Source organism: Salmo salar, chromosome ssa13, assembly GCF_905237065.1.
Source record: "Salmo salar chromosome ssa13, Ssal_v3.1, whole genome shotgun sequence".
Taxonomy (NCBI): Eukaryota; Metazoa; Chordata; class Actinopteri; order Salmoniformes; family Salmonidae; genus Salmo; species Salmo salar.
This window is the reverse complement of record NC_059454.1, coordinates 41,760,283-41,777,800: the sequence shown is the minus strand read 5'-3', so window position 1 is coordinate 41,777,800 and position 17,518 is coordinate 41,760,283. Positions and strand designations below refer to the sequence as shown.

Genomic DNA, 17,518 nt, shown 5'->3' with positions numbered 1-17,518 from the left:
CCTCGTCTCCATGTGATAGCAGTCATCGTCACAGCATATCTTTAAGATCCCATTCTTTTTTTTTGTCCCCTGATCCATTGACATTTGATTTCGGTTTGTATTGACTGTCACATCACGGGCTCCATTTTAACAAACCCAACGCACTGGTAAACCTAAGCCCAGGCAGTAGTGCTATAGGTTGGGGGAGGTGTTCGGAATGTTTTCACTATTACAATTAATCGGCGCGCTTGCTGGCATTGGCGTGAAAGGGCTGGGTTTTGATGAATAAACCCGTTTTGGGTGTGTCGAGGCTTGGCCCTTTAGAATGTGCTCCATGGCAAAATGTGTGGTTGCTTCAGGTTGTGTATTTACGGTATTTTATGGGAATCAACTCCAATTCCAATGTTAGTCCGGTATACTTTTTTAAACAGCTTACAGAAACAAACATGTTGACTATCCCATCTTTGCTAAATAGGTTAACTTAAAACACATTTGCAGTCCACATTGTTCTTAGTAATTGCATGGCTTCAATAGCATTCACACTGATATAGAAGCTAGGCCTAATGTAAATATGGCTGAGCATGGACTCGCCAAACATTGTCAATAAGCGAGATTAAATTCATTATTGATGAGGCCTAAAAAGAGAACAAATAATTCTAATCAAATTCTTGTTTTAAATAGGCTGTCACACTTACACGCCCTATCATTTCTCCCTGTGGGGATATAGTATTGAATGAACGCAAATTATGGAGGGTTAGACGCACATCCACATTTTTCACAGTAGCTGGATCCAACGTAAAGAGAAAGGGAGAATGTCCACTCATCTTTATACTGCTCCCCAATAGGCCTATGTTTTCTGAACATAAATCGGAAAACAATTTTACAGATCAGATCTCATTCACACGTCTCCAGAAGTTCAAGCGCTCTACGGACGTCGTTGCCACAAAACTAGGAAGGTGAATCATTCTAATACAATTCAACGAAAAACAAGCAATCCTTTTATTTTTAACAACAACAATAAATGTAAAATGTAATGACACCATAAAATCGGCAGGGGAAAAAAAGACACGCATAACCGTTGAACCAGTCTTTGATATAGTAGGTTTAAGGGAGGGCTTGGGTTTTGAACATATGAAACAGAAAACAAGCAATTTGTACAGCTAAACAGATAACTTCTGAATACGAGGTTCTCCGGTATTCACGAGGTACTCGTCTCTCGTCTCCTGACGGGCCATGGACACGTAGCCGACATCGTGGAGGGGGTTTTAGGCACTTCCAAAACAGGACCTGCACGGCTAAAATAATGTGAGCCTGCCTACAATGCATACCGTAGGTAACAAGGGAATGTCGGCTCACTGTTTTACTCCTCTCAGGAGCCAATCCCATTTATTGACAGTCTAGGCTACTTTACAATTGCATTGGGCAGACAAGAAAGGGTCCTTAATTGGAGGAGGGGGAGGCTATGCTTGGTTTTTAATCAACTAAAATGAAACGTGTGGAAAAAAACATCCGTTTTTATGTTTCGAAATAGTTTAGTATGCAGGTTCAAAATGCACATTAGGCTACTCTTGTTCCGTGTTCATATGGGCAGTGTACGTCACGGCTGGGTAGGCCGAGTTTCCACTGTCAAAATGAATGTCATAACTAACTGGTAAATTGCCAAACCTGGCGTTAGGACTGGAAAATACCTGTGCGGCAGTTTCTACATGAAGCAATTGCTAACTAACTAATGAGTGTTTGACACTAGTGCCGACTTAACGCCAGCCGGGGGAAAAGAAAGAGATGTTCCCTCACCTCCGTTCTCGGACAGTTTCCCGCGGTAGATCTTGTCCTCCACCACGTCGGTCCAGTAGAGGGTGTTCTGGCTGAGGTGGAAGTCCAGAGCGATGGTGTTCCTCAGGTTAGGCACCAGCACGCTGAACTCTCCCTTATGGAGGTCAATACGACGGATCTCATGGCGGTTGGAGAAGATGATGAAAGGCTTGAAGGAGTCTGGGGGGGGTTGAGAAATATGGGACATGTAAGGGATCATTTAGGGGCCCTGGAGATTGTCCTTGTTAGGCACAGTCTTAATCGTGGTGTCCGTTCTTATGGTAGATATACCCAAAGAGCAATATTTACAGAACGCCATAACTCACACAAACCACCACGGTTTTCATAGGATGGCCAACAAGATTATATATCTATTTTCTACCTCTCTACTACCTTAACCCCTCTCTCTAACCTCCTCTCTCCCTCTCCTCTGCTCACCAGTGCTCTTGCAGCTCTCCATATCGGTCTCCAGCTCCCAGCCCTCGTAGCAGGAACACTTGACGCTGCTCTTCTCTTGCTCACACTTCTGGCTGCACTTGAGGTGCTTGGCGCAGAGGTTCATGATGTGGCAGGTCTTGTTGTCGGCGCCCAGCTCCATGCCCAGGGGGCAGGAACACATGAAGCCCTCCCCAGGGATGATGGAGCAGTTGTGGCTGCAGCCGCCGTTGTCTATGGAGCACAGGTCTGTGGAGGGTGGCGAGTAGAGAGAAGAGGAGAGGAGAGAGGGGTAATCATATAGATGTGTGGTTTGAGGCAATTCCTACCTTGACCAAGGTGGTGTAGTTATGGGTAGGGAGAGTGGGCGAGTGTGTGTATGTGTGTGTTTGAAAGTGTGCTCGCGCGGTGTTCTTACCACAGAGTTTCTCGTCAGAGCCGTCGGGGCAGTCGTCAGTGCCGTCACACAGCTTCTCAGCGGGCAGACAGATCGAGTCGTTGGTGACACAGACGTGGTGGGACAGCTTACACACCAACGCCTCGCAGTTGTCCTCGTCCGAGTTGTCCTCACAGTCACTGTCCCCGTCACACACCCAGGCCTTGCTGATACAACGAGCTGGGGACAGGTCGAAAAGGGTACAGGTCAGAAGTCACACCTCGCTGATACAACAGGCTGAGGAGACAACCAGACAGAAGATCACACACCGGGGTCTTACTGATACACCGCGCCGAAGGGACAACGAAACACCATGGCAACATGAAAAAGGTTACCCCGGAAAAAAAAAAACGGACAAGCTCAACTCTGAATAGAGAAACATAGATTGTGATGGCTGCAATGGCGTGCTGAACTCTGGTAAAATAAACATGGTTACCTTCTTGTGACTGCTGCTGGGAAATCAATCGTAAGAAGTAGAGTAATTCAGTCGGTTTGCGAATGCTGCTGGCCGTGTTAATCCAGACATCTTAATCCCCGGAGCACCAAGGGGTCACCGTGGGTAAAAGCCATCCTCGTTCCCAGAGAGCAGCTTGTTGTAATATTCTGTCACAACAAGGCCCTTGGGATAACAAGCTCTCTTACGTGACACAGTGTGTTTGACAGTGTGTGTCCAAACCGCCCAGACACTGCAGCCATGACATGCTACATGAAGAAGACTTCCTCTGAGACATGGCTGTTACTATTATGGTGTCTAGAGGATGTAGGACAAGAAGACACCAGGACTTCTCACTGACTAATCTGATGAGGGTAGAAAACCCACAGCCTGCCCTATACAGACTTCCTGAACCCTCACTAACTGGTCTGATTAAAACATTTAAAAAAAAGGCCAACTGACTCAGTTAGCCAATAGCATAGAGGACGAGACAGGAAGAGAGAGCGGTTAGCTCATTTCGCTTGATGGCTGAAACGGCCAACGCAAACTCACCGGAGTTCCTGCAGCTGAACTTGACAGCTGGGTCACACATGTGCGTCACTCCCTCGCAGTCGCTCTCATCACTCAGGTCCATGCAGTCGGCGTCCCCGTCGCAGCGCCAGCGCATGGGGATGCACAGGCCGTCCATGCGACACTGGAACTCATCCACGTGGCAGCCACCGGGAGGACGGGTGGCTAGGGAGACACAGGAAGAGAGAGCGGCGTTAGAGAACAGCAGAGGGGATAGAGTATGGCGAGCAACAAGCAAAGAGACTTTGATTACGGAAAGTCCATTCAATAACAGAGACAGGAAACCGTCGTAATACATGTAGGTCTGCAGGGTCAGAATGGGTTAACGCTCCAGATGGGTCTCTGTTGTGAACAAACAATGACAAAGCTGTTCTGTTCTGTTCCCACGGACATCGTCGCCTGATGTTAAGGGCATCATTAAGGAAGTGGAATAATGACATCCCTTCATGGCAAGAGTTGGCATAGAGGAATCAGCAGTTGGCATAGAGGCATAAGGAACAGGCCCAGGACCTTCTAAGTGGAATACAATATGTGAGACAGAGGGGAAAGTAACAGTATTGCTTTTCTTCTCAAACTAATGACTTCCAGAGGGTTTGGCACACGCACACACAACGCACACACAACGCACACACGCACACACACACACACACACACACACACACACACACACACACACACACACACACTGGAGTTTGGAATAACACGACAACAGCAGAAGAACGTTGATGTCACTGTGATTTCATACTAGGCACAGATCTCTCATTAGGCCAGAAGATCATGCTGGGCTCAATGTTGCATGCTGAACTCAAACAGGCACACGCACACGCACACAGACAAACACACCTCTCCCTGTCACTCCGGGGCAGGACAACTTTAAGCAATTAACTCCTCTCTCAAAGCCAAACTGAGAGCTGAAGAAAAAGCAGAGAGACAGAGAGAGAAAAAGAGTCTGGGAGAGAGAGAAAGAGAATGGGAGAGAGTGAGAGAGAGAGAGATAGAGCGAAAGAGGGGCTTTGGAAGGTCTGCCTGGCCTCCTCTGATCTCTGCCAAAGCCACACAGTCATTACCAAGCCCCCCCCCCAACACCCCTGACTAAAACTATGCCTGCTCTTCTTCCTCCAGCCATTTCACCTGACTTCACTTTTTTCCCCCATCCCTTAAAGTGAAGGTGGATGTGACCAGCCGTCACTAAAACAACCGCACTACTACAGCGAGCCTTACTGAAGGGAGGCATTGTTCCATGTTTCGCTTGAGATCTGCAGCGAACCGCAGAGCATAAACACATCCCTGAGAGCAGGAAGGATCAGCCAGACAACCGGTCAACATTCTACACACTCCAAAACGACAACACGTACACAGCCTGAAATAGGATACAGGCATTTCATGTGGTGATAATACACCAGTATACTTAAAAAGAGGACAAATATGGGTACTGAGAGAAATATACTGTATACTCTCCATGTGAAGAACAATGGGAAGCTGCAATGCAGACTGCTAGACTCATGCAAACACTATGAGCACAATGTCACTCTCCTGCCAGGCGCTCAACGAAGAAGGAGATGGTACAGTAGAATAACAATACTTGGAAGCTAGTGTCAGCCACAGTGCAGCGCCTCTGGGCCAGTTTAGGGGTCAAGTGGCTTGCTCAAGAGCACAGCGGCAGCACCGGTAGCAGAACTCACCCTGGTTGGTACAGTTGGCGTGGGTCTCGTCGCTGTAGTCTCCACAGTCGTTGTCCCCGTCACAGGTCCAGTACTCAGGGATGCAGCGGCCGCTGTTACACTTGAACTGAACACTGGAGCAGGAGTGGCTGCAGCCTGCCTCGTCGCTGTTGTCCCCGCAGTCGTTGTCTGGACACACACAGAGACAGAGCGAGAGAGAGACAGAGCGAGAGAGAGACAGAGCGAGAGAGAGAGACAGAGCGAGAGAGAGAGACAGAGCGAGAGAGAGAGACAGAGCGAGAGAGAGAGACAGAGCGAGAGAGAGAGACAGAGCGAGAGAGAGAGACAGAGCGAGAGAGAGACAGAGCGAGAGACAGAGCGAGAGACAGAGCGAGAGAGAGAGCGAGAGAGAGAGCGAGAGAGAGAGCGAGAGAGCGAGAGCGAGAGCGAGAGCGAGAGCGAGAGCGAGAGCGAGAGAGAGACACAGGCGGAAAGGGCAGGCGCGCGCACACACAAACGCACAGAGACACACAGGTAACATTTATTACTAACTTCCATGAATAAGCCATTATAAATGCTTAACCCCCTAGAGTCGATTAACAAGCCCATCAAAATCCCTCAGTTTCTGCCGTTATATCCTCCACACCTGCGGTGAAAGGCGGCAGAGCGGTGTCTGTCAGACCACGAGACACCCCAAATATCGGTATTCTCTCCAAAACGTCTGTAGCGTCCAAACGGTTTGACCTACAAAACTATTATGACCCCCTCTATTGAAAAGGGGACGCTCTCACAAATGTCTCCATTTTGCTCTATGGCTCGTCTGAAGTCGGTACCGTCGATGTGCCAACTTCTGTTTGTAGCGTCCGAACCGTTTGGGCTACAAACTAAATGTGACCCCACAAGTGTCACGGGACTTGTCTGAAGGTAACCGGTTGTAAATGAAATTAAGGACGTATGATGGGTAGTTTTAGCTAAAACGATCCATAGTATGACCATCATAAAACAATTCCATATGTCAGCCTAGACTTTGAAGAATGAATACATTATACCGGTTACAAAGGAGATTTACGCTCACCGTTGTCACAGCGCCAGTTGACGTTGATGCAGCGGCCGTTGGCACAGGTGAACTGGGTGAGGGGGAAGCAGGTGGGGTAGGCTGGGGAGGAGAGGCGAGAGGAAACCAGAATGACAGCCTAGAAACACCATCATGTGCCACAAACAGACTTCTCTTGGACCACTTCAAACTAAGTAGTGCGAGAGTCTAAAACCCCAAACTGTCCAACTAACCAAACTCTTGCTCGGCTAAAAAAGCAGAAATACATCTGCTGACCAGGCTTCAGGTTTAGTGAGTTGACTTTCAAACATTAAAACTACTCAGAAAAATCTAGAACGCTACAGGTGATGCCAGAAGTCCCCACCACAGGAGGCCGGCTCATCGGAACGGTCCCCACAGTCATCATCCAGGTCACATGTCCAGGAAGTGGGGATGCAGCGCCCACTGGCGCACGCATACTGGTTGGGCGGGCACGTACGAGCTGGAGAGGGGTGGAGGATAACAGCATTACAGATGGGGAGGGTGTGTGTACGAGTCCACATGAATGAGTTAATGGATGCGTTTGTGTATAGTGTATGTAGTGAGATATATATATATATATATATATGTGTGTGTGTGTGTGTGTGTGTGTGTGTGTGTGTGTGTACCTGAGCAGGTACTATTGGACTCATCCTCATCGGTGCCACAGTCGTTGTCCCCGTCACAGAGCCAGCGCAGCGGGATACAGCGGTTGTTCTGACACTTAAACCGGTCCGATGGACACGTGTGCTGGTCTGTGGGAGAGAGAAGAAACAGGAGATTTACAACAGTAGAATTTGAACGTGAGATCAATAGAATCAGACTATACAGCATATCTCTCAGAGAGACTGGGTCCCAGAGGAGTCTTCTATAACTGGACTAATATTAGGCCTAGTCAGGAACCATTTACATTAACTATAAGTTCATGAAGTGGACATTACACAGCTATAAGCACATTTGGTTCTGGGATGCTTGAGCTTCTGCTCATCTGTCTTCCTCTAGAAGTGGGCCAACTTGGATTCCAGCCAAACATTAGAACCGTAAAGAACTTTCACGGACACAGAGGAAACCAGGTGTTACTAATTGTCGCAACGAAGAGAGAGTTGGACGGAGAAACTACGGACCTATTTGACACTCAATTGAGATTTAATATTGCACGGCTCAAGGAAGAACACGTATTAGGGCTGTGGCACGACTCACGGCAGAGCTCGGGCGCCTCATCGCTGTTGTCCAGACAGTCGTTGTCCCCGTCACACTTCCATCGCTTCTGGATACAGCGGTTGTTCTTACAGGCAAACTCCCCGAGCTGACACTGAGGAGGAGGGACGTAGGTGGGGTTGGCTGGGGAGAGGAAAGGAAGGGGACTGTTACGGATAACGTAGCAAAGCAACGGCTTTCTCAGTCTCCGCTGTTCCTGTGTGGGATGGATTGATCTACTTGCAAACGGTTTTCCACAACAAACTCGGCTGAAGAGAAAGCAGGTCTGTGAGATTCGCTTCTCCACACACCAGCTTAAAAACACGGATATTTCCATACGGCATCCCAGTTCAACGTACAGAAATCACTGACATTAACCTCATGAGAGCGTCCCAATGCATACCTTTACAGGTGACATTGTCGTCACCCAGTATCTGGTCGTCAGCACAGCCACAGGACCTGCCGTCGGGGATAGCTAGACACAGACTGCTGCAGCCACCGTTTTTCATGCGACACAGGTTGGTCCCTATAGAAACAAACAGAAGACAGGCAGACAGACAGGACCGTTAGCGTTGTTACCAAGCAAATCTGCCTGTGGGACATTAAAGTATTCATTCATTGATATCTAGACGTGCTAAATCACAGATATAGAATAAAATGGTATGATTTTGTGGCATGTGTTATGACACTTCGTGACGTGCTTATGACACTGTTAAACGTGTTCCCCATTGGCTGTGGTGTTACCCACCAGGTGTCACCAGGAAAGTTACCTTGCTGCTGGTGAGCGTCGTACACCCGGATCTCGAAGAGGGGTGGGCGTTCGTTGCGGAGCAGCGTGACGGTGCTGGTGGAGGTATCTAGTTTGAAGATGCTGCCGCCACGGTACTCGTTCCAGAACAGGTACTGCTTGTAGTGACACAGGCCGAAGGCGTGGTTTAACTCGTTTCCCTCGTACACCATCTGACCAATCAGAAAGGGAGAAGAGGATCATTGCACATGGATCATGGTGAGGATGAAAACCATAGAACCCCTTTTTTTCACACACACACACACACACACACACACACACACACACACACACACACACACACACACACACACACACACACACACACACACACACGCACACACCACACAGTGTGACTATCACGATCATCATCGTTCGGGTTAAGGCTTGCTGACCAGTCGAACTGACCTTGCGCTCGGTGGTGTTGAGGTAAACCATCTCGATGCGGTCGTAGTATGCGTCCACCCAGTACAGGATGCCCTGTGGGATGTCCAGACTCAGGCCGTTGGGCCACAGCACGGTCTTACTGGTCAGCAGGACCTGGTCGTGAGAGCCGTCCATCCACGCCTTCTTGATCTTCCCTCGGTTACTCTTCTTGGGGTCCTCCTCCCAGTCTGTCCAGTACATCCACCTACAACCACACACTCTGTTAAATCCATACTAAAAGGGTGAACAATTCCAGTAACTTCCCCCAAATTTTCCGGAAATTATTGTTAGAAGATTCCCAGAATCAGGAGCAAATAAGCAGTAAACCAGGAATCCTCCAACCGGGATTTTTGGAAAACCTGGTAGTTTTGGGAAAGTGACTAACATATTCTCATTCTGTGAGGTCTTTGTGTGAGGAGGGGGAAAATGTCTGACCCGTGCTGGGGGTCCACTACTATGGCGCGGGGGTGGGTCATCTTGCCCTCGATGAGGGTCTTGCGTGTCTGAGAGGCCTTCTCCAGCCTGGCCACACTGATGGTCTTCACAGGCCCGTCGTCTGTCCAGTACAGGTTACCTGCCATCCAGTCCACCGCTATCCCCTCCACAGTGTGGACGCCTGAGGGAGGGGACAGAGGGCACGAGGGAAGGGACAGAGGGCACGAGGGAAGGGACAGAGGGCACGAGGGAAGGGACAGAGGGCAGGAGGGAAGGGACAGAGGGCACGAGGGAAGGGACAGAGGGCACGAGGGAAGGGACAGAGGGCACGAGGGAAGGGACAGAGGGCACGAGGGAAGGGACAGAGGGCACGAGGGAAGGGACAGAGGGCAGGAGGGAAGGGACAGAGGGCACGAGGGAAGGGACAGAGGGCAGGAGGGAAGGGACAGAGGGCAGGAGGGAAGGGACAGAGGGCAGGAGGGAAGGGACAGAGGGCACGAGGGAAGGGACAGAGGGCACGAGGGAAGGGACAGAGGGCACGAGGGAAGGGACAGAGGGCAGGAGGGAAGGGACAGAGGGCAGGAGGGAAGGGACAGAGGGCATGAGGGAAGGGACAGAGGGCATGAGGGAAGGGACAGAGGGCATGAGGGAAGGGACAGAGGAAGGGAGAGAGATTGAGGGTGACTGTCCACTAGGGCTTTCATGACATGTAATTGTTATCATGATACATTGGTCACGAGTCGATAGATAGCGATTCTATATGCATCCCAAATCTACACGCATTGCGATTCAATTCTGCAATAGGTTGGAACTGAGTCTTGTTGTCACGCACGACATGTTAAATACCACGGTAGTCGAACAGACATTCCTTACCGTCCTTCAGGATGGTGTCTCTCTCCGTGCCGTCAATCTTCTGCCGCCCGATGATGTAACTCACGGCGTCAGCAAAGTAGATGAACTCGCTCTCGGCGTGGAAGTCCAGCGCCCGCGGGTTCATCAGGTTCTCAATGGGGATCATGAACTCGTCGGGGACCTTGGCATTCATGTCCATGCCACGGATGATGCCAGGGCGACCCTTACCGTACACAAGGAACAACTCGTGTTCAGGTTCTGCAAGGGGAACATCGACAACATGGGGATATCGCTGAACGGTTAGTTACAAGATCAGAGCAACGAAACAAGGCATTTTCTTTCCAGAGTATGTAAATGTTAAAATGATGTTCTAGAGACGTATTTCAACTCATATTGCTAGAATATAAATTGCAGGACTGTGCTGTATGGAGTTCTGTGCTGTGCTGTTGTGTGTGATTTTTGCGCTATGCTCTCTGTACGGAATGCAATTTAATTCAAAACTTCATGTATGTAAAGTACTTACTCTTGCAGGACTTCCCGTCGCTGCCCAGGCTGAATCCAGAGCGACAACGGCAGGTACGGGTCTTGTGGCTGTTCCCCAGCAGACAGATGTCGGAGCAGCCTCCTGGCTTCTTAAACTGGTCCGGGGCACACGCATGACTCTTCTCTCTCACTGGGCACCAGGGGACGAGAGAGCGGGGTCAGAGGTCAGCACTAGGCACCAACATGGCAACAACTATGACGATCGATACAGACAGATAACACTAGATACCGTTCTGAACTCTTTCAACCAGAAAAACCCGGGAATTTTTGAAAGTTACTGTAATTTTGCAACCCTAGGCGTGTACCTACACGGAGGTCGGCGTCTCTGGTGGAACACGTGCCGGGCTGGAACAAAAGCCCGACCACACTACATACCACAATCCATGCCAATGATTGCCCTGTACCCTCAGTGCCTATCTGGGTAAATACATAGGGGGTTGTGGGCGTCTACCTACCTGGGGGTTGACGTCTCTGATGGTACACGTGCAGGGCGGCGCCGCGGTCCACTCGGGTCACCACCGTGAAGTCAGAGGAGTTGAAGCGGTTGACCCGGATCACACTGGTCTTAGCGTGGTTCAGGTTGCCCTCGTCGGAGTTGGTGGCGTACAGGTAGTTCTCAAACACGGTCAGCCCGTACAGATGCTCAATCTGACAGAATGAACAACAGACACACAGTCAGAGTTGGTGGTTGTGTGTGTGTGTGTGTGTGTGTGTGTGTGTGTGTGTGTGTGTGTGTGTGTGTGTTTTTAATGGAACATCTTCCTTGATTCATTCATGACCTCACCAGCAGGCCCTGTATGATGGTGTGTCTGTTCTGGCCCTCGTAGTCCACCACCTCTATATAGTCCAGGTAGGCATCGGCCCAGTAGACCAGCCGGTTGACCAGGTCCAGTGTGATACCGTGGGGGAACACGATCTTACTTTCCACCAGCTTGGTCCGGTTCTGACCGTCCATGTCACAACGCTCCACCTTGGGAGTCTGACCGTAGTCTGTGAAGAACACCTTGCTGTAGAGAGAGCGAGAGCAAAGATGAAGAAACCATGAGCGTGTGGGGAGATTGAAGAGAGGAAAAGGAAGGACTGACTGTGTGTTCCAACAGACTAACGGTACTTCCTTAATTCATATTGGACCTCAATCATGCTGCTTTACGCAGCTCATAAAAGTGCCATCTGTGTTAATGGTGGTTAATATCCGAGACATCGACATCCTTCACCAGGAGATGCCTTCCAAAACTGAGAAGTGACACCTTGTAAAAAAGGAACCACACAGGATACACCAAACTATTTTTAAGTGTCACCGTCAGCAAGATGAAGTGATCATACACATGTTGCGTGTGTGTGAGCGAGAAGAGGAAGTGTTTTCACTGACTAAGGGCTGGGTCAGCATTCATCTGACCAGAAGGAAGTAAACAAAGGATCTTCTGAGGTCACTACTTCAGGGGTCTCTGGGGTTGTTAGTGGGGTAGTGCTCACCCCATCAGGGGGTCCAGGGCGATGCCTTTAGGGTTGTAGAGCTCCTGATCCAGCAGGGTGACACACGTCTGGCCGTCCGCATTGCACACAAAGATACGATCATCCATGTTGTCCTCAAAGTAGAAGTTCCCGGTCAGCCAGTCAATAGCCATCTGTCCCACATCTGAAGGGATAGAGAGAAGAGGATAAGTGTGGGAGAGAGGATGAGTGTGAGGGGGAGAGGGAAGAGAGAGACAGGATAGAGAGGAAGAGAGACCGAGAGAGACTGCCGTATCAGAGTTGAACTCCAATCAGTGTCAGTGACCGCAAACATAACCCATAAGCCCATCTCACCCACTGAGAGAAAGGCATTAACCCTCTCCACCCCAACCCACAGCCTGCTTGGTGACCTGACATGGTCCCACCCTGCCTCATTTACAGTTGAAGTTGGATGTTTACATACACCTTAGCCAAATACATTTTACCTAGTAAAAAAATCCCTGTCTTAGGTCAGTTAGGATCACAACTTTATTTTAAGAATGTGAAATGTCCGAATAATATAATTATTTATTTCAGCTTTTATTTCTTTCATCACATTCCCAGCTGGTCAGAAGTTTACATACACTCAATTAGTATTTGGTAGCATTTAAATTGTTTAACTTGGGTCAAACGCGTCGGGTAGCCTTCCACAAGCTTCCCACAATAAGGTGGGTGAATTTTGGCCCATTCCTCCTGACAGAGCTGGTGTAACTGAGTCAGGTTTGTAGGCCTCCTTGCTCGCACACGCTTTTTCAGTTCTGCCAACACATTTTCTATAGGATTGAGGTCAGAGCTTTGTGACAGCCACTCCAATACCTTGACTTTGTTGTCCTTAAGCCATTTTGCCACAACTTTGGAAGTATGCTTGGGGTCATTGTCCATTTGGAAGACCCATTTGCGACCAAGCTTTATCTTCCTGCCTGATGTCTTGAGATGTTGCTTCAATATATCCACATAATTTTCCACACTCATGATGCCATCTATTTTGTGAAGTGCATCAGTCCCTCCTGCAGCAAAACATCCCCACAACATCATGCAGCCACCCCTGTGCTTCACGGTTGGGATGGTGTCCTTCGGCTTGCAAGCCTCCCCCTTTTACCTCCAAACATAACGATGGTCATTACGGCCAAACAGTTCTATTTTTCTTTTTCATCAGACCAGAGGACATTTCTCCAAAAAGTACAATCTTTGCCCCCATGTGCAGTTGCAAACCGTAGTCTGGCTTTTTATGGTGGTTTTGGAGCAGTGGCTTCTTACTTACTGAGCGGTCTTTCAGGTTATGTCGATATAGGACTCGTTTTACTGTGGATAGAGATACTTTTGTACCCGTTTCCTCCAGCATCTTCACAAGGTCCTTTGCTGTTGTTCTGGGATTGATTTGCACTTTTCGCACCAAAGTACGTTCATCTCTAGGAGACAGAACGCGTCTCCTTCCTGAGCGGTATGACAAATGCGTGGTCCCATGGTGTTTATACTTGCGTACTATTGTTTGTACAGATGAACGTGGTATCTTCAGGTATTTGGAAATTGCTCCCAAGGATGAACCAGACTTGTGGAGGTCTACAATCTTTTCTGAGGTCTTGGCTGATTACTTTTGATTTTCCCATGATGTCAAGCAAAGAGGCACTGAGTTTGAAGGTAGGCCTTGAAATACATCCACAGGTACACCTCCAATTGGCTCCAATTACGTCAATTAGCCTATCAGAAGCTTCTAAAGCCATGACATCATTTTCTGGAATTTTCCAAGCTGTCTAAAGGCACAGTCAACTTAGTGTATGTAAACTTCTGACCCTGTGGAATTGTGATACAGTGAATTATAAGTGAAATAATCTGTCTGTAAACAATTGTTGGAAAAATGACTTGTGTCATGCACAAAGTAGATGTCCTAACCGACTTGCCAAAACTATAGTTTGTTAACAAGAAATTTGTGGAGTGGTTGAAATACAACTTTTAATGACTCCAACCTAAGTGTATGTAAACTTCAGACTTCAACTGTATATACTCTTTTCAAACTACTGAGCTGAGCCAAGCCAAGCTCTACTGGTTATGTATCCAACATAGTTGCTGGAACCATTCTTGAAAGGACAATGATAAAAATCAGAGCCAGCACTGTAAAGTTCAGTTTGAGTCGGTATGGTAGTGTGGAAAGGGTAACACTTTCTCCATGTGAAAGACCGACAACACACACTCACCCTGTTTGAGCGCTGTCTGACTGACTGGGAACTTTAGACAGCAGAACGTGGAAAAAGATCTGGGTTTGAATGAAATGCTAAATGGTGTTCTTTTGGAGGCTGTGTATTGTCCCGACCAGTATCTCCCAGCTGATTTCCCAGCAAGGGCTCTGACAATGAGAGTCTATCTGTGTGAGAAGGCGGCTGGGGTGGTGGGGTGGGGAGGGTGGTCCCACAGAGAGACCCAGCTGTGGGAGGGAGGGAGGGAGGGAGGGAGGGAGGGAGGGAGGGAGGGAGGGAGGGAGGGAGGGAGGAGGGAGGGGAAGGGGGCTCATGTGGCCTTGTGTTTTAACAGCTGCCACCATGCTTCCTCAAAGAGGGGAGAGAGAGCTCCTAATACACTGCACTGTACTCCAACAACCAGCCCCGCAAACCAAAACCATTGTTAATCCACAGAGCAACTTTGAAGTTGGGCCACACTGGCCCATCCCACCCCCCTGTAGTTAGCCTATCCCAGCTTGTGACTCCAGCAGTTATATCCTATCCTAGAATCCCATGGGTCTGACACGAAATGCCCTGTTTTTTAGTCCCATAGCATGGTTGGCCCCTCAAAGACCAGTGGTGGAAAAAGTACCCAATTGTCATACTTAAGTAAAAGTAAAGATACCTTAATAGATTAAATCATTAAATATACTTAAGTATCAAAAGTAAAAGTATAAATAATTTCAAATTCCTTTATTAAGCAAAACAGACGGCACCATGTTCTTGTTATTGGAATGTATGGATAGCCAGGGGCACACTCCAACACTTAGGCATCATATACAAATGAAGCATGTGTGTTTAGTGAGTCCACTAGATCAGAGGCAGTAGAGATGACCAGGGATGTTCTCTTGATAAGTACGTGAATTGGACCATCTTCCTGTCCTGCTAAGCATTCAAAATGTAACTAGTACTTTTGGGTGTCAGGGAGAATATATGGAGTAAGAAAGTACATTATTTTCTTTAGGAATGCAGTGAAGTAAAAGTAAAAGTAGTACAAAATATAAATAGTAAAAAGTACAGATACCTATGGTAACATGATACTACCCTCGCCGGCCCATGTTTCCTAGACTCCCATTCACAAGTGGGCGAAGGTAGTTTATTTTTGTCTTCGCGTTTTTGGTGAAAGCAAGGAAGAGCCGTCTTCCCTTGCTGCGCCTTTCTTCCCAACGCAGTTAAGGCAAAACCACACCCAGTTATTCAGAGGGGCGTTCTACTATGCTCCCATTGGCTAGCTAGCATTGTCTCACTCACAGGAGACCAGCGCAGAGACAGTGGCCATTCCAAGGTAAGGATGGAAAGTGTAATTTAACAATTAGCTGCCTACCGTAATGCAGGCCTATTATTATCATCATGTTTGGTAACATTTGCCCATGTATTTATTTTTTAAATCGCGAAAGCTAGCTAGCTTTTTTAGCTTCCCACATCTCCATGTGAAATAAATCAGACTTAGAATGAAATAATATGCCCTGGCAAATATTCTTATACTTGCAAGTGTAACCTACAACATTATCACAGTTTGATATGTCGCTTTAACGTATTCACTCCCATATCAGCTTAAAAATAGAACGTCATGTTTTGGTCATAAAGAAACGACGGTTACAGCAGTTTCTACCATTTCACAACAGCCTGGAATTACTAGTTATTCATTCTAAACTAAATACATATTGAGGGGGTTCTAATAAGGCTACAATGCTGTTTGGTTTATTGTTTGAACAAGTCGCTGAGATTATATTCGGTTAGCAATGCAATTTTCATTTGGCACAGGAGTACGTCGAACGTCAGAGCGAACTACTAGGAGCCGCCCATTTTGTGATGTAGAACAACGTTCACATACTGCGTTGCGCTGCGCTTGCGTAAAGTCTGAAGACCCCTTTAGACAACACCAGAACCCTGCCAGGACCATTAAACAACACCACTACGCTGACCCTCAACACAGGGGCCCCACAAGGGTGCGTGCTCAGCCCCTTCCTGTACTCCCTGTTCACCCATGACTGCGTGGCCACACGCGCCTCCAACTCAATCATCAGACGAAAACAGTGGTAGGCCTGATCAACAACAACGACGAGACAGCCTACAGGGAGGAGGTGATGGCCCTGGCAGAGTGGTGACAGGAAAATAACCTCTCCCTCAACGTCAACAAAACGAAGGAGCTGATCGTGGCCATCAGGAGACAGGGAGCACGCCCCCATCCACAGGACCGCAGTAGAGAAGGTGGAAAGTTTAAAGTTCCTTGGTGTACACATCACTGACAATCTGAAATGGTCCACCCACACAGACAGTGTGACGAAGAGGGCGCAACAGCGCGTCTTCAACCTCAGGAGGCTGAAGAAATTTGGCTTGGCCCTCAAGACCCTCACAAACGTTTACAGATGCACCATTGAGAGCATCCTGTCAGGCTGTATCACTGCCTGGTACGGCAACTGCACCGCCCGCAACCGCAGGGCTCTCCAGAGGGTGGTGTGTTCTGCCCAATGTATCACCAAGGGCACACTGCCTGCTCTACAGGACATCGACAGCACAAAATGTCACAGGAAGGCCAAAAAGATCATCAAGGACAACAACCACACGAGCCATGGCCCGTTCACCCCGCTCATCAAAACTGGGACCGAGAGACTGAAAAACAGCTTCTATCTCAAGGCCATCAGACTGTTAAACAGCCATCACTTGCCAGCCTCCATCCAGTACCCTGCCCTGAACTTAGTCACTGTCACTAGCCGACTACCACCCGGTTACTCTACCATGCACCTTAGAGACTGCGACCCTATACACATAGACATGGAACACTGGCCACTTTAATAATGGGAGAAAATATTTTTTTAAATACCTTATTTACATAAGTATTCAGACCAGTTGCTATGAGACTTGAAATTGAGCTCAGGTGGATCCTGTTTCCATTGATCATCTTTGAGATGTTTCTACAACTTGATTGGAGGCCACCTGTGGTAAATTCAATTGATTGGACATGATTTGGAAAGACACACACCTGTCTATATAAGGTCCCACAGTTGACAGTGCATGTCAGAGCAAAAACCAAGCCATGAGGTTGAAGGAATTGTCCGTAGAGCTCCGAGACAGGATTGTGTTGGGGCACAGATCTGGGGAAGGGTACCAAAACATTTCTGCAGCATTGAAGGTCCCCAAGATCACAGTGGCCTCCATCATTCTTAAATGGAAGA

The 17,518-nt window shown here is 48.3% G+C and overlaps 1 protein-coding gene across 2 annotated transcripts in view; it reads right to left on the bottom strand.

The window, feature by feature from the left end:
* LOC106567057 (low-density lipoprotein receptor-related protein 1) overlaps positions 1-17,518 on the bottom strand; it is a 139,393-nt gene that overhangs the window by 43,411 nt on the left and 78,464 nt on the right. For both annotated transcript variants that reach the window (XM_014135894.2, XM_014135895.2), the window contains exons 8-25: positions 12,112-12,274; positions 11,423-11,645; positions 11,094-11,286; positions 10,619-10,768; positions 10,117-10,353; positions 9,244-9,424; positions 8,791-9,013; positions 8,366-8,555; positions 7,999-8,121; positions 7,599-7,739; positions 7,028-7,153; positions 6,745-6,861; positions 6,402-6,482; positions 5,348-5,515; positions 3,648-3,830; positions 2,645-2,842; positions 2,230-2,475; positions 1,774-1,971 (exon numbers count right to left, since the gene is read on the bottom strand). In XM_014135894.2, coding sequence (XP_013991369.1) covers positions 1,774-1,971; positions 2,230-2,475; positions 2,645-2,842; positions 3,648-3,830; positions 5,348-5,515; positions 6,402-6,482; positions 6,745-6,861; positions 7,028-7,153; positions 7,599-7,739; positions 7,999-8,121; positions 8,366-8,555; positions 8,791-9,013; positions 9,244-9,424; positions 10,117-10,353; positions 10,619-10,768; positions 11,094-11,286; positions 11,423-11,645; positions 12,112-12,274 — 3,141 coding nt within the window. The remainder of the gene's footprint in view (positions 1-1,773; positions 1,972-2,229; positions 2,476-2,644; positions 2,843-3,647; positions 3,831-5,347; positions 5,516-6,401; positions 6,483-6,744; positions 6,862-7,027; positions 7,154-7,598; positions 7,740-7,998; positions 8,122-8,365; positions 8,556-8,790; positions 9,014-9,243; positions 9,425-10,116; positions 10,354-10,618; positions 10,769-11,093; positions 11,287-11,422; positions 11,646-12,111; positions 12,275-17,518) is intronic.